General features: G+C 46.4%; 1 protein-coding gene across 1 annotated transcript in view; it reads left to right on the forward strand.

Moving 5' to 3' along the window:
* COPA (coat protein complex I subunit alpha) overlaps positions 1–24345 on the forward strand; it is a 65186-nt gene that overhangs the window by 31712 nt on the left and 9129 nt on the right. The window contains exons 16-30 of the mRNA XM_077464087.1: positions 879–964; positions 1084–1222; positions 3035–3197; positions 5668–5814; positions 7414–7603; positions 9390–9485; positions 9603–9691; positions 11488–11611; positions 11726–11809; positions 11915–12024; positions 13129–13206; positions 13491–13559; positions 15403–15539; positions 18278–18464; positions 19358–19468. Of these exons, the coding sequence (XP_077320213.1) occupies positions 879–964; positions 1084–1222; positions 3035–3197; positions 5668–5814; positions 7414–7603; positions 9390–9485; positions 9603–9691; positions 11488–11611; positions 11726–11809; positions 11915–12024; positions 13129–13206; positions 13491–13559; positions 15403–15539; positions 18278–18464; positions 19358–19468 (1810 nt within the window). The remainder of the gene's footprint in view (positions 1–878; positions 965–1083; positions 1223–3034; positions 3198–5667; positions 5815–7413; positions 7604–9389; positions 9486–9602; positions 9692–11487; positions 11612–11725; positions 11810–11914; positions 12025–13128; positions 13207–13490; positions 13560–15402; positions 15540–18277; positions 18465–19357; positions 19469–24345) is intronic.

Consider the following 24345-nt stretch of genomic DNA (forward strand, 5'->3'; position numbering starts at 1 on the left):
TATTGCTCAGGGGACCCGCTCAGGAAACTGTGATCCTATGACCCTGATATGTAATTAGCAGACCTCCAGCTGTTGCAGAACTACAAGTCCCATGAGGCATTGCAAGACTCTGACAGCCACAAGCATGATGGGACTTGTAGTTTTGCAACAGCTGGAGGTCCGCTAATTGCATATCCCTGTCCTATGAGGTGGAAGCCGATGAGACTGGTTCCGTCCTAACCCCAAGGCACACCACAGATGCTAAAAGATATTTCAACAGCCACACACCATTCCCGGACAGCCTCGGCTTGCTCCATCCAAGCCACACTAACGTGTTTTGCCCCTATCCCCAAGGGTTTAATCATGGACGTTTATGATAAGCCCTCGGCAGGGTGAAATGCATTGGGGACTTGGATGGAGCAAGCTGAGGCTTCTTTTATCTGCTGATTGCATGACCAGAAATGTTGTGCGGCTACTAGAATATATTTTTATCTCTGCAATAAAATGATGAGCTTTGGGAGTGGAGATGGAGAGCGGCAGGTCTGTGGTTCCAAATTGTGAGTGGGCAAGCTCACAGGTAAGTTCCTTGTGGTGTTTGCACATTTTAATTTGGGCAGAGAATAGAGGAAATTAGGATCCGGGGACAGGTGGGGGCTTGGTCACTGCAATGAGAAGACACGTGGTAGCTGGAGACGGGTGGAGGATTGGTCACTGCGAGGAGAAGGCATGTGGTAGCTGGAAACAAGTGGGGGCTTGGTCGCTGCAAGGAGAAGGCACATGGTAGCTGGAGACAGGTGGAGGATTGGCCACTGCAATAAGAAGGCAGGGGGTAGGTGGGGGCTTGGCCACTATAACTGTTTCCTGCTCTTGATATATACATTTTTTTTATCTGTCTGCAGAACTCTGTCTTCTGTGAAGATCGCTAAAGTCAAATATGTCATCTGGTCTTCTGACATGTCGCACGTGGCCCTGCTGGCTAAACATGGTGAGTGTTCTGGAATAAGACAATGGTAACCTGGTGTCAGGACCGTTATTGGCTGCTCACATCCCATGTCTGCAGAATTTGACTGATGGTTGTCCTCCTGTGTTTTTGTCCATTCGCAGCAATCATGATCTGCAACAGAAAGCTGGAATCTCTCTGTAACATCCACGAGAACATTCGCGTGAAGAGCGGTGCATGGGAGGAGAGCGGGGTCTTCATCTACACGACCAGCAACCACATCAAATACGCACTCACCACCGGGTAAGATACAAGGCCTAGTATGACATTTCCACAAGTCAGTGCTAAAATCTAGTGGGTAATTAATAAGGACTTAACATAAATCTTTCACTTTGCCCATTCAGGGATCTTTCACTTTGCCCATTCAGGGATCTTTCACTTTGCCCATTCAGGGTTCTTTCACTTTGCCCATTCAGGGATCTTTCACTTTGCCCATTCAGGGATCTTTCACTTTGCCCATTCAGGGATCTTTCACTTTGCCCATTCAGGGATCTTTCACTTTGCCCATTCAGGGTTCTTTCACTTTGCCCATTCAGGGTTCTTTCACTTTGCCCATTCAGGGTTCTTTCACTTTGCCCATTCAGGGTTCTTTCACTTTGCCCATTCAGGGTTCTTTCACTTTGCCCATTCAGGGTTTTTTCACTTTGCCCATTCAGGGTTCTTTCACTTTGCCCATTCGAGGCAAGGTGACAGGTTCTCTTGTTAGGACACCATCGCTGATACTCCACTTGCTGGCTGTTGGAGCCCTGGGGCTAAGCCCTGTGTATGTTATGTGTTGGAGCATACGCAGAGGTAATGACCTTCTCTCTACTCTACTCTACAGAGGTTGGGCCTATAGATTAGCAAGCTTAGGCCCAAGCACTGCATCCTGGGTGTTAGGGGATGCAGTCACTTGCTCTCCTATATCTTGGAATGCTCTGGGATTTCTAGAGGCTTCAACAGACGAGCAGCACAAGCGAGTGAGCACTGCAAAAGCCGAGGTCGGTGCCATAGCAAGAGAGTGGGCACAGCGACACATCCTCTTTAACCACCTGACCTCCAAAAAGATTTACCCACCTTCATGACCAGGCCATTTTTGCTATACGGCACTTCGTTACTTTAAAGTGGAGTTCCACCCTTAAAAAAAAATAAAAATAAATAAAAAGTCATTAAAGCGCATGAAATAAAAAAAACATTTGGAGAATTTTTTTTTTTACTCACCTCTTAATGTCTGTTGCTAGGGGGTCCCTTGTAATCTGCCTCCTTCAGCGCCTGGGCTCCTTACATCACGTCCATCGGGAGATCACCTTTGCCCCCTCCCTCTAGGCAATCATCTGGGACACGTCACAGGTCCCAGATGATTGCCTGGCCAGTCACGGCTCACGCATGCGCCATTGATGCCCGGCTGTGAAGTCACAGCCGGGCACCCACAGTAAAAATCCCTCCGCCCCCTGGCTGGATAACTTTTTTTTTTATTCTTGTCACTGGATTGGACAGGTGATCTGTCTATCAAATTCCCCGGGACCAGGGGGCGGGGCTGTAACAGCGAGTGCGGGGAACACTCTGCTATTGAAATGAAAGCCGCTAGTGATGTCCCTCGCACTCTGATCATCCAGCCGGCTCTCTCCTCTCTCTTCCCCTCCAAGAGCACTGGGAGAAGGACTCTCGTACAACCCGGCAGTGCTTGCCCTTCCCCTCCCTGCCCAGGCTCGCCAGCCCTCAAAATCCACTCGCAAAATGCCAGCAGGCGAGTGGAATTTTTGAGGGTCTGTCTGTGTGTATATATGTGTGTGTGTGTGTGTGTATATGTATGTATGTATATATATATATATATATATATATATATATATATATATATATATATATATATATATATATATATATATATATATATATATTATACATAATATACATACATGATCCTGCGCGGCCGCCTTGTAGCAGTATAGAGTGTTGGACAAGTGGTTTAAATACAGACCATTTGTCTGACCACAGATTCAGCTGTCCAACTTGCAGCATATAAAACGTCTTCTTTACATTTGGTGTGTCATCAGATCTTATTTTTTTCCTTTTTAGTGATCACGGCATCATTCGTACTCTGGATCTGCCAATCTACATCACCCGCGTGAAGGGTAACAACGTTTACTGTCTGGACCGTGAATGTCGCCCACGGGTGCTCACCATTGACCCCACGGAATTTAAATTCAAGCTGGCCCTGATTAACCGGAAATACGATGAGGTAGGAACCTATGTGAGGTCACAGTGTGTTGCAGCATTGTAGTTTCCTAGCCATCCCTCTTCCAAATATGTTCACCTTAAACTGCAACTCTACCCACAATATATCTCTGCCTTGGGTGGGAGTGCAGGGCAGAGTTAAGTCCCTATTTCATTGTTTGGACCCTGCAACCTTAGCTTGCTGATATGATGGGATAGATTTGACTCTGTCAGTCAAGTTACTTGTGCTAGAAGTCTTCGCTGCTTGCTCCTATGTAAAATCTTCTAGTATTGATTTTTTTGCTTAAGGCGGGTCTCCACCCACACCACCCCATTTATTTCTTTTTAAGCCCAGCATACCTTTACTGCAGGTTTTGAATATTTCAGATGCTCTCCCAGCAGATCCAGCATTGTCCTTCAGAGTCCTCTCAGAATTCTGTCCTTCTGCTTGGTCCTGCATCAGGAGGCCCAACACTAGGCCTAGCCCCTCCTCTTTTCTCAATAAAGGTCTATACCAGATATGCACCCTCCAAGTGGATCCAGCATTGTTCTGCAGAGTCCTCTCAGAATTCTGCCCCCGCTTGGTCCCGCATCAGAAGGCCCACCCCCCTCCTTTCTCAATAAAGGTCTATACCAGATATGCTGCACCCTCCCAAGCAGATCCAGCATTGTCCTGCAGAGTCCTCTCAGAATTCTGCCCCCGCTTGGTCCCGCATCAGAAGGCCCACCCCCCTCCTTTCTCAATAAAGGTCTATACCAGATATGCTGCACCCTCCCAAGCAGATCCAGCATTGTCCTGCAGAGTCCTCTCAGAATTCTGTCCCCCTGCTTGGTCCTGCATTTGGAGACCCAACACTAGGCTCAATCCTTCCTTTCTCAATGAAGGTCTATGCCATGTACGCACCCTCCCAAGCAGATCCAGCATTGTCTTGCAGAGTCCTCTCAGAATACTACCCCCGCTTGGTCCCACATCAGGAGGTCCAACACTAGGCCCACTCCCTCCTTTCTCAATGAAGGTCTGTGCCAGATCTTCACCCTCCCACATGGATCCAGCATTGTCCTGCAGAGTCCTCTCAGAATTCTGTCCCCGCTTGGTCCCGCATCAGGAGGCCCACCCCCCTCCTTTCTCAATAAAGGTCTATACCAGATATGTACCCTCCCAAGCAGATCCAGCGTCATCCTGCAGAATCCTCTCAGAATAACACACCTGCCCACCCTTGCTCTGCCATTTTCGGGCATGACGTCATCGAGAGGCCCGCTGACTTTTTATGTCGAGCTTTTTTTTCTTTAAAGAGGAGGGCCACCTTTAAAAAAAAAAAAATTATTAAAAGTCAGCAGCTACAAATACTACCCCGCCACCATCCTCTGTCAGGGAATCGGGAAATGAAGCGTTGCGGCTTCACTGCCCGGTTCCCTACTGCGCATGCACGAGTCGCGCTACGCGTCTTCACTGGTTCCCGTTGTGTTCTGCGAACTGTTTGTTTCCCAGAACATGACGGGCCAGGTATCTGCACCCCCCCCCCCTCCCCCCTGAAAGGTGACAATGGTGGCACCGGAGTGGGGGGGGGGGGTGGGGGGTGTTGGGAATCCGCTGAGTGGAAGTTCCACTTTAGGGTGGAACTCTGCTTTAATCTCACATGGTGATCCTGCCAGTAGCATGCTTAGGGTGACATCTCTCACTAACTGTGCTGTTGATGAGCCTATGGTTGTCACCCTTGGATATGCACCCCCCCCTCTTCTTCTTAACATGGCCGGGGGGGGGGGGGGTTGGGGGAGAGTATTTCTCTAGTCCACAAAGAGAACTAGGGCAGGATTGAGAAAACCACTCAATGGTGGTTAACAGACCAAAAGGGAGAAAATAAGAGAAGTACGTTGTTGAGGTATTCATTTTAAAGGAACGCTGGCATGATAGAAGAATTGTCTTTATATATATATATATATATATATATATATATATATATATATATATATATATATATATATATATATATATATATATATAAATTTTAATTTCTTTAGCTACTCACCAGATCATTGACCTGAAACACTTACTGTATTGTAATTCACAGCCCACATACTTTACTGTACTCAAGCCAGGATAAGAATGTCAACCCAGAAATATGCTTCCATGTTTATCTTATTTTGACAGGTTCTCTTTTAAAACTGTCAATCTCTGATTTGCTGGCAGTAGTGCTCAGTTTAGAGCAGGGGGTCTCAAACCGGCAGCCCTCCAGCTGTTGCAGAACTACAAGTCCCATGATGCATTGCAAGGCTGACAGTTACAAGCATGGCTTCCACAAGCAGAGGCATGATGGGACTTGTAGTTTTGTAAACAGCTGGAGGGCCGCCAGTTTGAAACCCCTGGTTTAGAGTGTGCTTTGGCTCCCATTGCTGTCTTCAAGAGTAATTACACACTATGCCACTTCCTCTCTTCATTAATGGTATTTCTGATTGAGCTGAGCACTTATCCACCATTTTTTTTTCCCCCACATTAGGTGCTGCACATGGTGAGAAACGCCAAGCTGGTAGGACAGTCGATCATTGCCTACTTACAGAAGAAGGGTTACCCCGAGGTGGCATTGCATTTTGTGAAAGACGAGAAGACACGATTTAGCTTGGCTCTGGAGTGCGGGAATATTGAGGTTTGTTGACTTGTCCGGGTCCTCTTTTATGATTTTCACCCAGACCTTAAATGTTTGTGTTGTTCTGTAAGACCTATGCGCACCGGAAGCCGAATGTGGTTTGCCTTTTAGATGCTCTTGATGTAGCTTGTCGGTGCAAATGCATTTGTATGTTTTCTGTGGTTACTTCTTGTGTTCTGTCCATTAAGTCCAGATTAACATGTTTTGCCTTAAAGGAGATTAGTATTGTGTAAGCCGCCCCCCCCCCCCCCCCCCAAAAAAAAAGGCAAGCATGGGGTAAAAGACTAATAACCAGTATTGCCTGTAGACCCTCAGCAGCTGTTCTTTTTTTTTTTTTTTTTTTTTCTTATTACTGATTTACCATGCCTTGTTCTGAACTGTGCCCTTGTGTGGAGACTGCCATCTTGTTGGAGGAACGTGACTTTTATTCCTCATGTCAGTGGTACCCTCCTGTTGCTGGTGGGGTAATGGTCAAGAACCAACACCCCCCTGTTACTGGTGGGGTAATGGTCAAGTACCAACAGGAGAGGTGGAGGAAGCACAGATCCGCAGAATGGTAGAAACAGGGAGAAACTTGCAGTGCAGGTCCTCAGGTACAGTTTCCCCTCCAGCAAGGAGAACAGTGAGCAAGCTTAGTAGTTACCTCATCTAATGACTAGTGGGGTAATGATGGCAACAGGGCAAGCACATATCCACAGAATGGATGAAGCACAAGCAAGGAGATCTTTCCACTGCAGGTCCTCGTGTACAGCCTTCACTCCAGCAAGGAGAACAGTGAGCAGCACCGTAGTGAAATCGCTAAACAGAACTCCAATCCTGGTGAGCCTAGTGATCAGAGGAACATGGCTTCGCTTCCTCATGTCAGTGGTACTCCCCTGTTGCCTGGTGGGGTAATGGTCAAGCACCAGCAGGAGAAGTGGCGGAAGCACAGATATACGCAGAATGGATGATGCAGAAGCAGGGAGATCTGTCCACTGCAGGCCCTCGGGTACAGCCTCCCCTCCAGCAAGCAGAACAATAAACAGCACCGTAGTGACATCACCAAATCTCACTCCAAACCTGCTAAAACTAGTGATCAGCGGCAAGAGGGCCTAAGATGAACTCCTGTAGATGTTTAACTAGTCAATAAGGTTACAAAGCAAGAGTGCCTAGGCACAGGAAGTGCACTGATATTTTTCTGGAGAAATTCAAGAGAAAGATAAATCTTTCAGGGTTCCGTTTACGCACAATAAACATTTCTAGATTTTCTCTAAAACGATCTCCAAACTGTGGCCTGGGGGCCGAATGCGTCAACAATGTGCCACAATTCCTCCCAATGACACCAAACAATGGGGCACAATTCCTCCCAATGACACCAAACAATGGGGCACAATTCCTCCCAATGACACCTCTCACTGAGGCCGGAACCTTTTCTACCTCCAATGGCCACAGTCTGGCCCTCCTAAAGTCTCAAGAATGCTGGTCCTTTGTTTAGAAAGTTTGGAGATCCCTGCTCTAAAAAAAATAGCAGACCTTCACTTGAGTTTCAGGTTCATTTATTTGCGCCTCGCTACTCATACCCCTGTCTATCTGTAATAACCGCTTCTCTCTGCACACCAGATCGCTTTAGAAGCCGCAAAGGCTCTGGATGACAAGAGCTGCTGGGAGAAGCTGGGCGAGGTGGCTCTGCTGCAGGGCAACCATCAGATCGTGGAGATGTGCTACCAGCGCACCAAGAATTTCGATAAGCTCGCCTTCCTTTACCTCATCACCGGGAACCTGGAGAAACTGCGAAAGATGATGAAGATCGGTAAGAGATGCACACCACATAGATGATCAGATCAGCTCCTGACTTCATATGGTAGACACCTTTTGGTGGGCAGTATAGAGGATTAGTAAGGGTCTTTATTCAGAGCTTCCTGTGTAACAATATGCAGATTTCTTGATAAATTGTATTGGGGCTCGTTCACATAGGGCGCTCTACTGCAAGCCCCGCGCAGGTTCGGGTTTCCCCTGCATGGGGCTGCACAGGCGTCCCCGTGCTGCCGTCCCATTCATCTCTATTGGAACAAGCAGCTGCATGCATATGGCTGCTGTGTTCTAATATGACGTGGGTGAGTGTGGGTGCAGGTCACTAAGCCTCATCGATTTAACAGTTAAAAAAAAAAAAAAAAAGTTACATTCCCAGCATGCCATGAATGCTAACTATCACATTTTGCTTGTGCTATTATCCAAACTGTCATACGATCCAATGACTGGTGTCATAACTGATAACATGTGCAGCACTATGGCAGTTACAGATAAAACACAGGCCAAGATGGCAGCTTCCTTCGCTGAAAAAGAGAGGTGGGTTTAGTTCTGCTTTAACCACTTCCATACCGGGCCATTTCTGGTACTTCTCTCCTACATGTAAAAGGGCGTTCCCTCGCGCTGCCCGTAACAACGATCGAGCGGCGGAACAGCCGCCATGATCATTCTTATGGTGTAGGGAATCACCGGCTGAAAAAAAGTGCACCCATCATTCAGATATACCCCCACAAAGCCAAGGACGTCATATGACGTGGATAAAGACACTGCGCCCATGCCAGCTTCCCATAATGGCCCCCCCCCCCCCCCCGCACCTATTACATAAAGACACTGCACCCATCAGTCAGATATACCCACACAAAGCCAAGGACGTCATATGATGTGGATAAAGACACTGCACCCAAGGCAGCTTTCCCTCATGCCCCCCTCCCGCACCTTTTTAAAAGCCAAAGGACGTCATATTACGTGGATAAAGACACTACGGCCAGGGCAGCTTCCCCTCATGCCCCCCGCACCTATTGCATAAAGACACCGCACCCATCCGTCAGATATACCCAGACAAAGCCAAGGACGTCATATGATGTGGATAAAGACACTGCGCCGAGGGCAGCTTCCCCTCATGCCCCCCCTCCCGCACCTATTAAAAGCCAAAGGACGTCATATGACGTGGATAAAGACACTGCACCCAGGGCAGCTTCCCCCTCATGCCCCCCCCGCACCTATTACATAAAGACTCTGCACCATCAGTCAGATATACCCACACAAAGCCAAGGACGTCATATGACAGCTCGCAGGCGGGAGGTGGTTCCCCGGCCAGTCCACCTGAGTTGGCTGTTCTCTTGTATGACTGTAGTTTGTGGACACCTGACCCATCACACCTATAGGAGCTTGTTGAACATCCTGTTTCAAATTCATAGGCTTTAAAGGGGAACCAAATTCCGCTATACTTCTACTCTATTGTTGTGAGATCCCAAAGCCGGCATCTTCTACCCATCTTCTTCTGGATGTTGTGATGTGGCTGTCCTTGTTGGGTGGGCCTGTCACTCCTTTTTAATATGCACAAGTTCGAAGTTGGTGCCCCCCTTCATGTCTAGAACAGCCTCCATTCTACCGGGAGGGCTTTCTACGCTATTTTGGAGTTTGTCTGTGGGAATTGGTACCCAACCAGAACTGTAGAGAGAGATTCGTGCTCCCCCCCCACTTTTAAACTTTGGTGAAGCAGCTGGCTCGGGGTCAGGGTATCTGTCTTGCTGTGCCTTACCATCTTCTTTTTGTATCTTGAATTACAGCTGAGATCCGTAAGGACATGAGCGGGCAGTACCAGAATGCCCTCTTCCTGGGAGACGTTGATGAGAGAGTGAGGATCCTTAAGAACTGTGGGCAGAGTAAGTAAACCCTTGTCTGCTAACACAGCCTGCTCCTTCCTTTATTGTTCTGCTGAGTTGTAGACTGTAATTGTCTTTTTCTTTTTTTTTTTTTCTTTTTTTTTTCCTTTTCTGCAGAGTCTCTGGCTTATCTCACTGCCGCCACACACGGCATTACGGATGAAGAAGACAAACTGCGGGAATCCTTTGAACCAGAGAAAGAAATAGTAAGTGTGTCCCCAGGGCCTCCAACTCTACCAGTCGTAGCCCTATGATGGTTGACCATTGGTGCCTCGTGTTTTTGCATGATGGTAAACCCTTGAAAGATACGCTATATTACCAAAAGTATTGGAACGCCTGCCTTTACACGCACATTTAAAGCGGGACTCCGCCGGGACTCCGCCTTTTTTTTTTATTATTATTTATTTATTTATTTATTTTAAGCCAGCAGCTACAAATACTGCAGCTGCTGACTTTTAAAATAGTGACACTTACCTGTCCAGCACGCCCGCGATGTCGGCACCCGAAGCCGATCTGTAGATCGTTTCTCGGGTGCTGCCGCCGCCATCTTGGGTATGGGAATCAGGAAATGGAGCCTTTCGGCTTCATTTCCCGGTTCCCTACTGTGCATGCGCGAGCCGCGCTGCGCAATGAGGACGGTCCCCGCTGCCTCTGGGATCTGTGTTTTCCCAGCAGGCAGCGGGGCACTTGCGGAAAGGGGCGGGCACTTGCGGAAAGGGGCGTAATCTACGCCCCTTTCCGCAGAGAGCTATCCCGGAAGTGGGTGCAGTTACCTGGATTATCCAGGTAACTGCACCCCCCTCCCCCCTGAAAGGTGCCAATTGTGGCGCCGGAGGGGGGAGGATTCCAATGAGCGGAAGGTCCATTTTAGGGTGGACCTCTGCTTTAATTTAACTTTACTGGCATCCCAGTCTTGGTCCGTAGGGTTCAATATAGAGTTGGCCCACCCTTGATGGACCTTGCTTTGTGCACTGGTGGGCAGTCATGTTGGAACAGGAAGGGGCCATCCCCAAACTGTTCCTACAAAGTTGAGAACATGAAATTGTCAAAAATGTCTTGGTATGCTGACGCCTTAAAAGTTCTCTTCACTGGAACTAAGGGGCCAAGCCTAAGTCATGAATAACAACCCCGCACCATAATCCTCCCCCCACCAAATGATTTGGACCAGTGCACAAATCAAGGTCCGTAAAGACGTGGATGAGAGAGTTTGGGGTGGAGGAACTTGACTGGCCTCAACCCAAAAGAACACCTTTGGGATGAGTTTGAGCGGAGACACTGAGCTAGGCCTTCTCATCCAACACAAATGCATTTCTGGAAGAATAGTCAAACATTCCATTAGAGCCTGACCTCACAAATGCGCTTCTGGAAGAATGGCCAAACATTCCCATAGACAGACTCCTAAACCTTGTGGACGGCCTTCCCAGAAGAGTTGAAGCTGTTATAGCTGCAAAGGGTGGGCCATCTCAATATTGAACCCTACGGACTAAGACTGGTATGCCATTAAAGTTCATGTGTGTGTAAAGGCCGGTGTCCCAATACTTTTGACAAAATAGCGTAGGGATGTTCATTGGTGCAGTCTGCTTTTCTCCTGCCCACCTTACACTGGCATGATTGGCTGTCTGATATAACACACTGGCATGATTGGCTGTCTGATATAACACACTGGCATGATTGGCTGTCTGATAAAACACACTGGCATGATTGGCTGTCTGATATAACAGACAGCCAAAACCACAATGTCCACTGGCACCAATAACAAACTTTTTAATTTTTTTCATAAAACAAAAACAATACAAAAATGAAAATCAAAAGAAAAAAACAAACATAATGCATTCCCACAAAAAACAACAACCGAAACACCTCCCAGACAACAACAAAAAAAAACAATTGGAAGCGTCATCAGTAACAAGGTGACCCATCCAGCTAAGATGGCCACCTAGCTGATCTCAGAATGCGTTCTTTGTGGTTTAGAAATTAATCAATTTGGCCTCACATTTTGTAGATTCCAGAGGTAGACCCAGATGCCAAACTGCTGCTACCTCCTCCTCCAGTTATGCCGCTTGACACCAACTGGCCTCTGCTGACAGTTTCCAAGGGCTTCTTTGAAGGATCCATAGCAAGTAAAGGTAAGGCTTTGCTGAAGAGAGAGAGATATGAAAGGTTCTGAAGAACGAGACCGATGAAGGCCATCTCATCAAATCACCTCCTGTCTCCTTTCGCTCTCTTTCTGTTCTTTATAGCCAAAGGTATGGCAGCAGACATCGATGTGGACACTGTGGGTGGAGAAGGTTGGGGAGAAGATGCTGAGCTTCAGCTGGATGAAGGTAAAGCAGATGTCTCGTTTTTGTCTTCTGATGGGTGGTCAGGAGAGAATTTGTCCTTTTTTTTTTTTTTTTTTTTTTTTATTATTATTTTCTTCTACTTCTTAGATGGCTTTGTGGATGCAGGAGATACATTCGGAGAAGATGCTCCTGGAAAAGCACAAGAAGAAGGAGGTGGATGGGACGTGGAAGAAGATCTGGAACTTCCCCCTGAACTGGTGAGAATCCTTAAAGTGGAAGTTTAGACAAACACAAACTTAACTAGAGCAGCGATCGATGGTGTGTCAGTTGACACCTCGCACTTCCGATCCAGGTAAAGAGCCGACGGAGGCTCTTTACCACGTGATCAGCTGTGTCCAATCACAGTGTAAACCGAAAAAGCCGTGTATGGGCTTTTCCTCTGTGTGCTGACAGACGCAAGAAGAGCCGATCGGCTGTTCTCCTGGCTGTTCTGACGGGGGGGGGGGGGGCTGCACTGATTATCCCCCAGGATGCCCACCCATGGCCACCAGGTAAACCCACTAGAGCTCTTCAGGGAAGGCAATCATTGCCCATTAGGGATGGCACTCTGTGCCCAGTGAACATCTGAATGATTCAGAGGAGACCAGGGTGAAAGTGATGTGATCAGATGAGACCAAAGTCAAGCTCTTTGGCATCAACTCAACTCACCATGTTTGGAGGAGGAGGAGTGCTGCCCATGACCCCCTGAACACCAACCCCACTGCCAAACATGGAGGTGGCCCACTCAGTGCCTCTGATCAGTGCTGCCCATCGGTTCCCCCTATGAGTGTCCATCGGTTCCCCCTATGAGTGTCCATCGGTTCCCCCTATGAGTGTCCATCGGTTCCCCCTATGAGTGTCCATCGGTTCCCCCTATGAGTGTCCATCGGTTCCCCCTATGAGTGTCCATCGGTTCCCCCTATGAGTGTCCATCGGTTCCCCCCTATGAGCGTCCATCGGTTCTGTTCCCCCCTATGAGCGTCCATCGGTTCTGTTCCCCCCTATGAGCGTCCATCGGTTCTGTTCCCCCCTATGAGCGTCCATCGGTTCCCCCCTATGAGTGTCCATCGGTTCCCCCCTATGAGTGCATGGGGCCTAATTCTGGTCATCCTTCTGGGAAGACTGAAGATCTATCTTCTCAGTTGCGTTCCTCTTGTGTAGACTTGTTCCAGCTTGTATAGTAAGGAATTTGTGAATTGCTCCCAAACCCTTTTTATTTATTTTATTTTTTATTTTTTTATTTTTTTTTTAGATTGAGAATCAAGATGGAGGTCTGTATTTATGTCACTGATCCTTCATTCTTTCTTACCCCTTTTATTCAGGATGTTCCCTCTGGCCCATCTGGAACTGGAGAAGATGGCTTCTTTGTGCCACCCACCAAAGGCAGCAGCCCGGCACAGGTAAGACATTAGAAGTGTTCACATACCGGACCAGAACAGAAATGATCACCAGACCACTAAAATGCAGGAAAGCGGTTTTATTCTTGACTATTACATGGAAAACTGGTGTGAATTATAAAATTTTTGCTGCAAAAAAAAAATGAATGACTACGTGGTGGAATTGTCTGTGAAGAGAGCCATCCGACCGAATAAAATGATCAATTCGATGGGCAAAAAAAATGATTTTATTTTAATAGTATTGTTGGTTCGTTGTCAACTAAAGTTATTTTATTGTCTTTTTGCAGTTGTGGTGCAACAACTCCCAGCTTCCCGTGGATCATATCTTGGCTGCTTCATTCGAAACGGCAATGCGGGTGAGTTCAGAACTCTGAATAGTGAAAATGGTGTAAAAGGTTAGCTGATAACTTAGTCAGGCAGAGGCGTGTGTGCGAAGCCTGTTATTGCAAGGGCACAAAACCCGCTTGGGTACAGCGAGGGGCAAAAAGTATTTGAAGCCCTACTGATTTTGTACGTTTGCCTACTGACAAAGAAATGATCAGTCTATAATTTTAATGGTCGGTTTATTTTAAAACTTAAGTCAGCAGCTACAAAAAAAACTGTAGCTGCTGACTTTTAACAGGCAATCAGCTGCCCAGGGATCCCAACGCGATGTGCCCACCCAGGCCGGTTTCGTCACGTCCGTCATATTAACTGTGGGCAGCCGGCTGTGACTCCTTGCAGCTTCGCAGTTGACTGGGCATGCGTGGACTGCACTGCCTGAATGGTCCCGCAGTTTCTTGGAAGCTGTGATGGGTTCCAGAAGGCTGTGGGCAGGGATGAGGGAAGTGGGAACGGGTACTTAAAGCGGGAGTTCCGCCGTTTTTTTTTTATTTTTTTTATTTTTTTTTTTAAAGCCAGCAGCTACAAATACTGCGGTTGCTGAGTTTTAAAATAATGGCACTTACCCGCCCAGCGTGCCCACGATGTCGGCACCCGAAGCCGATCTCTCGATCGTCTCTCGGGTGCTGCCGCCGCCGCCTTGCGTATGGGAATCAGGGAGTGGAGCCTTGTGGCTTCATTTCCCGGTTCCCTACTGCGCATGCGCAAGTCGCGCTGCGCAATAAGGATGGTCCCCGATGTCTCTGGGATCCGTGTGTTTCCCAGCAGACAGTGGGGAACCCGTGGAAAGTGGCGTAAATATCCGCAGATTCTGCGGATATCTATGCCGGAAGTGGGTGCAGATACCTGTACTGTACAGGTATCTGCACCCCCCTCCCCCCTGAAGGGTGCCAATTGTGGCGCCGGAGGGTTCCAATGAGCGGAAGTTCCACTTTAGGGTGGAGCTCCGCTTTAACAAAACTAGATACGCACTAACACCCCCCCCCCCCCCCCCCAAAAAAATAAACGTGCCAAGTATTTTCATGGAGTAGGGGGAAGAGGAAGAGTGAAACCTCCCCTTTTGGGTGATGTTCTGCTTTAAGACCCCTTTCACACTGAGGTAGTTTTAGCGCTAGAAATGGCACCTGAAAACTGCCTCTCGTGCCGCCCGAATGTGAAAAACCCGAGAGCTCTCACACTGGGGGGCGGTGAGCTTGCTGGACATTAGAAAAAGTCCTGCAAGCAACGTCTTTGGGACGGTTTGGGAGCGGTGTATACACGGCTTCCGAAATGCCCCTGCCCATTGCAATGAATGGGCAGCACTTCCAAAGCAACTAAAAAGCACTTTTTCGGAAGCGCCGCAACACGGGGGCGTTTTTAACCCCTTCGGGCAATAATGCAAGGACGCCCCCAGTGTGAAAGGGGTCTAATGCATTCTCTGCATTAAGGTAAAAATCTTTCTGTATCCAGGATTTCTCCCAGCCCTTCCTTTATACCAGTGGTCTCCAAACTGCGGCCCGGTGGTGGGATGTGGCCCTCTGCTTCCCTATATTTCTCCATGAGGAAACACTCCCAGCGGTCCTGAGGGAGGGGGTGGTCTTGTGATTCTGGTTGCGGGGGGGATTGTTAAGATATAATTTGGGTAAACGCTCTGATTTTAGCCCAATCTGCGTCTTTTTGCTTTGTCGCATTCCCTGACTACTTTTTATTTTTATTTTTTTGTAATAAAGAAGAGGGCGCCCCCAATTGTAGCTGTTTGCAAATGTAGGGTGCTTGTGTAAAAACTTTACAGCATTTTGTATACTTGAGAAGTAACTTTTGATGCTTGTCCTCTCTCAGCTTCTCCACGATCAGGTGGGAGTGGTGAACTTCGGTCCGTACAAGCAGCATTTCCTCCATACCTTTTCCCGGGGACGCAGCACCTTCCAGGCTCTGCCGGGGCTTCCCACCATGTACGGCTACCCACAGCGCAACTGGTAAGAGATTTCTAGGCGCCTCCTGAACGCAAAATGTTCGTGTTTCCTGTGTTTTGGAGAGAAAGATGGGTGACGGGGATGTGCAGTCGGGGGAGGCAGGTGATAAACATAAAAAAAAAAAACTACAAAAAAAAAAAAAAACGATCGACTTCTAGCTCCGGAGATACGGGGCTCTTTGTGCAGCCATTCAGACGCTACGTACAGAGCGACCGATTTTAAATACAAGCCGTCACACACTGTTTGTAGCAGACTGCGAGGATGAGCTCACAGCGCTTCCTCTCCTCGCTTCTTGTCAGAGGCACTGAGCTCAATGGACAGCTTGGAGCCGTGGACCAATGGTAAAGCACCAAGCGGTCCAATAAAAATGCTGCAGTGGAGGCACGCCTCTCGCTGCATTGTTATAGAAGGACAACAATAGTACAGGGATTTGTTGCGCCAAATATCAAATAATAAAATAAAAAATAAAATAAAAAAGCTGCTAACACTAGATTGCTTGGTACAATTGAAAGAAATGGAAAAAAAGTGTAGCACTTAAAAATCCAATTAATAAAATGACTCAAAAAACATTGGATCGATCAGCATAGAATCCATTTAAAGATAGACCATCATCACCCAATAGTATAATAATATAATAATAAAATAATAATAATATAATAAAATAGTATAATATAATAGTATTATAATATAATATAATAATAAAATAGTATAATAGTAGTATAATAAAATATAATAATAATATAATAGTAAAATAATATAATAAAATAGTATAATAATAATAATAAAATAGTATAATAAAATAATAATAATAATAAAATAATATAATAGTATTATTATAATAATAAAATAGTATAATAGTAGTATAATAATATAATAATAAAATAGTATAATATAATAGTATTATAATAATAAAATAGTATAATAGTAGTATAATAAAATATAATATAATAATAATATAATAGTAAAATAATATCATAATAAAATAGTATAATAATAATATAATAGTATAATAAAATAATATAATAGTATTATTATAATAATATAATAATAAAATAGTATAATAGTAGTATAATAAAATAATTGTATAATAATAGTATAATAGTAGTATAATATAATAATAATAATAATAATAATATAATAGTAAAATAATATAATAAAATAGTATAATAATATAATAGTATAATAAAATAATAATAAAATAGTATAATAGTAGTATAATAATAATATAATAATAATAGTATAATAATAATATAATAATAAAATAGTATAATAGTAGTATGATATAATATAATAAAATAGTATAATAATAAAATATAATAGTATAATAAAATAATAATAATACTATTATATTTTTTTATTATAATAATAAAATAGTATAATAGTAGTATAGTAAAATATAATAATAATATAATAGTAAAATAATATCATAATAAAATAGTATAATAATAAAAATATAATAGTATAATAAAATAATAATATAATAGTATTATAATAATATAATAATAAAATAGTATAATAAAATAATAATAGTATAATAATAATAATAATATAATAATAAAATAGTATAATAGTAGTATAATATAATAATAATATAATAGTAAAATAATATAATAAAATAGTATAATAATAATAAAATAATAGTATTATTATAATAATAAAATAGTATAATAGTAGTATAATAAAATAATAATATAATAATAAAATAGTATAATAGTAGTATAATAAAATAATAATAATATAATAGTATTATAATAATAAAATAATAATAACATAATAGACTCTTACCATCAGTGTATGTGGTATACACTTTTAAATGTACTGAATAGCGGCACCATCGATCGTTCCAACAAACACTATTCCATTCCACATGCGGTTAAAGCTGCTCCACCTCACATAAGACCATTAGGGATAAGGAAATCACTCCACATCCAGAAAAGACCTACTGCAGGCAAGCGCCGGCATCCACATTATATATAAAAAACAGAAAGGAACGCTCATTGCGCAACGATCGATACAAACCAATTTATCGAAGATAAAAATGGATCCACTCACATTTTAATGTAGGTAAAACAGGCATGTAGAAACGTCCCAGCGTTTCAAACCACTAAGATGGCCGCCACATATCACCGCCCGCACTCTGCGTCGCACGTCCCAAGCTTCACCCAACGTTTCGTCAGCAAAAGTGCATCATCAGGGACATCATCAAATAGATGAACAGGTTACGCTTTTAAAATTGCACACACTTGTGGAATTCTTCTTATTAGTAACGATTTATATGGCGCCAACAGTTTACTCAGCGGTTTACAATGTATTGGGGAAGTGGCACCCAACTTCGCTACTTTAAAAATCACCATAGGCGACGCTTTGAAAACTTTTACAGGTTACATGTTTAGAGTTAGAGGAGGTCTAGTGCTAGAATTATTGCTCTCGCTCTAACTAGCGTATGTAATCTGTGTGTATCTGGCACTGATGCAACTAGCCAGTGCCTCACCAGCCACTCGCCTCACCGCACGTCCCTGGTAGGTAACGTTGCTGACCACCCTCAGAAGTGCCAGTTGGCCAGATTAATTCCAGATGAGTTTAGCACTTCCATGCTCTTCAAGCATGCAGCCAGTGAAGTCACAGTGATAATGGCATTCCTGATGTGCATGTTTTCTCCTTGGGTCCGAGTAAGATCAGAATATCGGCAAGGTCCCCAATATTGGTAATATAATAACGCCGTCTTCCCCCGGTCTCTGTAGGAAGGACGCGGGATTGAAGAACGGCCTTCCCGCAGTTGGCCTGAAGCTCAGCGATCTCATCCAGCGGCTGCAGCTGTGCTACCAGCTCACCACCACCGGCAAGTTTGAAGAGGCGGTGGAGAAGTTCCGCCTAATTCTGCTCAGCGTTCCCCTCCTGGTGGTGGACAACAAGCAGGAGATCTCCGAGGTGAGGGCTCGGGGTGTCTAAAATGTACTTCCAGAAGCCCCCCCAATTTGAATTATTGCTTCCTGAAGCTCCCCCTCAATTTTAATTATTACTTCCTGAAGCCCCCCAATTTGAATTATTACTTCCTGAAGCCCCCCAATTTGAATTATTACTTCCTGAAGCTCCCCCTCTATTTGAATTATTACTTCCTGAAGCTCCCCAATTTGAATTATTACTTCATGAAGCCCCCCCATGTGAATTATTACTGAAGCCCCCCCAGTTTGAATTATTACTACCTGAAGCCCCCACCCAATTTGAATTAATACTGAAGCCCCCACCCAATTTGAATTATTACTTCCTGAAGCTCCCCCAATTTGAATTATTACTTCCTGAAGCCCCCCAATTTGAATTCTTCCTAAAGCTCCCCAATTTGAATTATTACTTCATGAAGCCCCCCCCCCCCAATTTGAATTATTACTTCATGAAGCCCCCCCCCAATTTGAATTATTACTTCATGAAGCCCCCCCCCCCCCCCCCAATTTGAATTATTACTTCATGAAGCCCCCCCCATTTGAATTATTACCTCCTGAAGCCTCCTCCTCCCCCCTAATTTGAATTATTACTTCCTGAAGCGCCCCTACGTTTGAATTATTACTTCCTGAAGCCCCCCAATTTGAATTACTTCCTGAAGCCCCCCCCCATTTCAATTACTTCCTGAAGCCCCCCCATTTGAATTAATTCCTGAAGCCCCCCCAATTTTAATTATTACTTCCTGAAGCCCCCCCCCCCATTGGAATTAATTCCTGAAGGCCCCCCCAGTGTGAATTATTACTTCCTGAAGCCCCCCCCCCCACCCAAAGGGACTTTTAGCACTGGAGGGAGAATGAAAATTCTTGAATTGACTTTCTTTTCAGGCTCAGCAGCTGATCACCATTTGCAGAGAATATATTGTGGGTCTTTCCATGGAAATCGAGCGAAAGAAACTTCCAAAAGACACCCTGGAGCAGCAGAAGAGGATCTGCGAGGTGAGCTGGAAGGAGCAAAAAAAAAAAAACGCAAGAGAAAACTCTGTGCATTTCACTAATAGATTAAAGAAGTTGCAAAAGCGAAAATTTTTTTTTTATCTTAATGCATTCTAAGCATTAAAATAAAAAAACTTCTGTGTGTGTAATAGCCCTCCTAATACTTACTTGAGTCCCCTCTCTGTCCAGTGATGTCCGGGACTCTCCTCCTTGATTGGCCATTGGCTCCTGCGGCTGTCATTCAAAGTCAGTTAGCCAATTGGGGACAGAGGGGGGGGCGAGGCCGGACGGCAGCTCCGTGTCTGAGTGGCCACACTGAGCTGCGGCTCAGCTCGGGTGCCCTCATAGCAAGCAGCTTGCTGTGGGGGCACTCAGCAGGAGGTACGGTGCCAAGAGCAGTGAAGAGGGGACCCGAGAAGAAGAGGATCTGGGCTGCTCTGGGCAAATCCACTGCAATAGGGCAGGTAAGTATAACAAGTTTGTTTTAAAAAAAAAAAAAAAGAGACTTTACAACCCCCTTTTTAAAAGCCAATTTCAGGCTGAGATCCCCTCCCCCGACTACCCCCCAACAGAAATCTTTGGTCCGCGTTATGCTGCTCCAGAATGCTGCAGGGAACGGCCATGCTTGAGGATGTCCACTTCGTTCCCTGCAGCCTTCTCCTGTGTGAGACCAGAGCCTGGCACGTGCCCCCCCAGATACGGGGGGCTCTTTGTGCAGTGGGTCCTTGACACCCTAACCCAGTGATGGTGAACCTCGGCACCCCAGATGTTTTGGAACTACATTTCCCATGATGCTCCACTACACTGCAGAGTGCATGAGCATCATGGGAAATGTAGTTCCAAAACATCTGGAGTGCCAAGGTTCACCATCACTGCCCTGTAAGCTGTAAGGAAGTTTTGTTAAAGGACAAATTGTCGTCATGTAGCCCTTTTGAGAAGCAGTACTGGATTTTAGAGAGGCGAGTCTGCAAGGAGCAGCACTGGAGGGCAGTGGAGTATTGCAGCGGTGATCACTTATTTTTATTCTTCCTTGGTGCAGCGCAGTTAGTGTTCTTTCTTTTTATTTTCTTAAAGTGGTTGTAAACCCTTACAGACCACGTTTCCCTACAGGTAAGCGTATAATAAGGCTTACCCGTAGGAACTGGAGATGTATACCATTTACGCTTTCCGCCAATGTCATCAGCGCACTTTAGAGAGGGCACGATCGGACCGTTTCTATAGGGCCCGTGTTGCGACCGTCGGCTCTTGCATGATGTCACGCGACAACGGCCATTTACAGAGCCGCAGTCCATGGCCCCGGAAGAAAGAGGGGTGTAGATGGATGCTTCCACACAGCGGGGACATCGCGGGCTTCGTTTGCAGGTGGGTGGCACATAATGGGCTAGTATGCTATGCATACTAGCCCATTATGCTTTTACCTTGCAGGGGAATGAAGAGGAAGTAAAACCCCTCAGGATTAAAACAAGCTGGTTATCCGCTTTTCTTTCCTCATGCTAAGCTTGTGTTAAAGGAAAATCGCTGCGTCCTTCGCTGTCACCCCTTCGCTGTCACCCCTTCGCTGTCACCCCTTCGCGGGCGGCCCCTTCGCTGTCACCCCTTCGCCGGCGGCCCCTTCGCCGGCGGCCCCTTCGCTGCGCCCCCATCGCTGCCACCCCATCACTGCTTCCGGCATCAGTTGGTGGTGGGGGTCACCATTTTTGGCAGGCTGGTGGGAGGAGAACCCGGCCCTGCCTCCTTCCAGAGCCTGGCGAGGGACGTGAGCGGCTGTGCAACATCCTCCCGGCAGCATTGGCAGGAGGAGCGTTCCTTTTGGCCAGAAATGATGCCACTTGACTGGAGGTCATCGGACGTACTATCTGGAAGGGGGTGACTCAGGCGCCGGGGACGTGTATCAGTTCCCACTCTGCACAGGGAGGAAAAATGGAGGGCTGACTGGAGCTTTTTCTGGGCCCTTCGCTGCGCCCCCATCGCTGCGCCCCCTTCGTTGCCGCCCCCTTCCTTGCCGCCCCCTTCCTTGCCGCCCCCTTCCTTGCCGCCCCCTTCCTTGCCGCCCCCATCGCTGCGCCCCCTTCGCTGCCGCCCCCATCGCTGCCGCCCCATCAGTGCAGGAGAAAAATTACCGGTTTGCTAAATTTCCGGCATCAGTTGGTGGTGGGGGGTCACCATTTTTGGCAGGCTGGTGGGAGGAGAGCCCGGTCCTGCCTCCTTCCAGAGCCTGGCGAGGGACGTGAGCGGCTGTGCAACATCCTCCCAGCAGCATTGGCAGGAGGAGCGTTCCTTTTGGCCAGAAATGATGCCACCTGACTGGAGGTCACCGGACGTCCTATCTGGAAGGCGGTGACTCAATCGCCAGGCGCCGGGGAAGCGTTTCAGGTCCCACTCTGCACAGAGGAGGAAAAATGGAGGGCTGGCTGGAGCTTTTTCTGGGCGCCACAGCAAAAGCTTTGAGTTACTGGGGATCTGGAGGATGCATGGGGGGGGCAGCATGGGGGACTTCCCCCGATGCAGGCTCCGGGGGAAGCCAGTGGACCGCGGGTAGGCACAGGGAGAGCTGCCTTTGGTGTTCTGTAGACTTAGCCAAATCACCTTTAACCACTTAACAACCGCCCATTGCCGATTAACGGCATCAGGGCGGTTGTTTAACTCTAAGAGGCCGTTAATTAACGGCCTCCTAGAATTCTGCTCTCGCGCGCCCCCTGGGGCGCGCACACGAGAGCATCCGTGACCGCTGGGTCCAGTGGACCCGGCGCATCACGAATCACGGTAAACGGCCGCTCATCGCGGCCGTTTACCACGTGATCGCTCCGTCAAATGACGGAGTGATCACTTGTAAACAAGCCGGCGTCATGTTATGACGCCGGTTCCTCCCTCCCCCTCTCTGTACCGATCGGTACAGCGGAGGGGGAAGAGATCGGTGTCAGCAGCGATGTGGGCTGCATCTGCAGTGCCCACATCGCTGCTCACCGAAAATTAACCCCTCAAATCCCTGCAAATACTCTGCATTACTCTGCAATTCCCTGCAAATACTCTGCATTACTCTGCAATTCCCTGCAAATACTCTGCATTACTCTGCAATTCCCTGCAAATACTCTGCAATGCCCTGCAACACTCTGCAATGCCCTGCAACACTCTGCAATGCCCTGCAACACTCTGCAATGCCCTGCAACACTCTGCAATGCCCTGCAACACTCCGCAATGCCCTGCAACACTCCGCAATGCCCTGCAACACTCCGCAATGCCCTGCAACACTCCGCAATGCCCTGCAACACTCCGCAATGCCCTGCAACACTCCGCAATGCCCTGCAACACTCCGCAATGCCCTGCAACACTCCGCAATGCCCTGCAACACTCCGCAATGCCCTGCAACACTCCGCAATGCCCTGCAACACTCCGCAATGCCCTGCAACACTCCGCAATGCCCTGCAACACTCCGCAATGCCCTGCAACACTCCGCAACGCTCTGCAACACCCGCCGATACCCTGCAACACTCCGCAATGCTCTGCAACCCCCGCCGATACCCTGCAACACTCTGCAATGCTCTGCAACCCCCGCCGATACCCTGCAACACTCTGCAATGCTCTGCAACCCCCGCCGATACCCTGCAACACTCTGCAATGCTCTGCAACCCCCGCCGATACCCTGCAACACTCTGCAATGCTCTGCAACACCCGCCGATACCCTGCAACACTCTGCAATGCTCTGCAACACCCGCCAATACCCTGCAACACTCTGCAATGCTCTGCAACACCCGCCAATACCCTGCAATGCTCTGCAACGCAGTACTCTGCAACACCATGCTCTGAGATACCCAGCCATAGTCGGTGATACCCTGCAATACCCAGCCATAGACATCTCCCGCCGCCCTCCGGTGCTTCTACCGAATCGCTAATACGATCAAAGCCAGAATCTTTTTTTTTTTTTCAGGCTTCCCAGCTTAGAGGTGAGATGTGGGTCTTATTGACCCCACATCTCACTGTAAAGAGGACCTGTCATGCCATATTCCTATTACAAGGGATGTTTACATTCCTTTTAATAGGAATAAAAGTGATCAAAAAAATTATTTTTGGGGAAAAAAATGTCAAACTAAAATAAATAAAGTAAAATGAACAATAAAAAAAAAATGTTTTTTTTAAAGCGCCCATGTCCCTGTGAGCTCGCATGCAGAAGCGAACGCATGCGTAAGTCCCGCCCACATATGAAAACGGTGTTCAAACCACACATGTGAGGTATCGCTGCGAACGTTAGAGCGAGAGAAATAATTCTAGCCCTAGACCTCCTCTGTAACTCAAAACATATAACCAGTAAAAAAAATGTAAATCGTCGCCTATGGGGATTTTTAAGTAGCGACGTTTGCCGCCATTCCACGAGCGTGTGCAATTTTGAAAAGTGACATATTAGGTATCTATTTACTCAGCGTAACTTCATCTTTCACATTATGCAAAAATTGGGCTAACTTTACTGTGTTTTTTTTTTTTTAAGCACAAAACAGTTTTTTTTCCAAAAAAAAGCATTCGAAAAATTACTGCGCAAATACCGTGCGAGATAAAAAGTTGCAAAGACCACCATTGTATTCTCCAGGGTGTTTGCTAAAAAAACATATATAATGTTTTGGAGTTCTATGTAATTTTCTAGCAAATAAATGATGATTTTTACATGTAGGAGAGAAATGTCAGAATTGTCCTGGGTGCTCCAGAACGCCTGATGGCGCTCCCCGCATGTTGGGCCTCTGTATGTGGCCACGCTGTGTAAAAGTCTCACACATGTGGTATCACCATACTCGGGAGTAATAGCAGAATGTGTTTTGGGGTGTAATTTGTGGTATGCATATGCTGTGTGTGAGAAATAACCTGATAATATGACAATTTTGTGAAAAAAAAAA

The sequence above is a fragment of the Lithobates pipiens genome, unplaced genomic scaffold (assembly GCF_037356315.1).
Source record: "Lithobates pipiens isolate NorthernLeopardFrog02 unplaced genomic scaffold, aLitPip1_a1.2 Scaffold_30, whole genome shotgun sequence".
Classification (NCBI taxonomy): domain Eukaryota; kingdom Metazoa; phylum Chordata; class Amphibia; order Anura; family Ranidae; genus Lithobates; species Lithobates pipiens.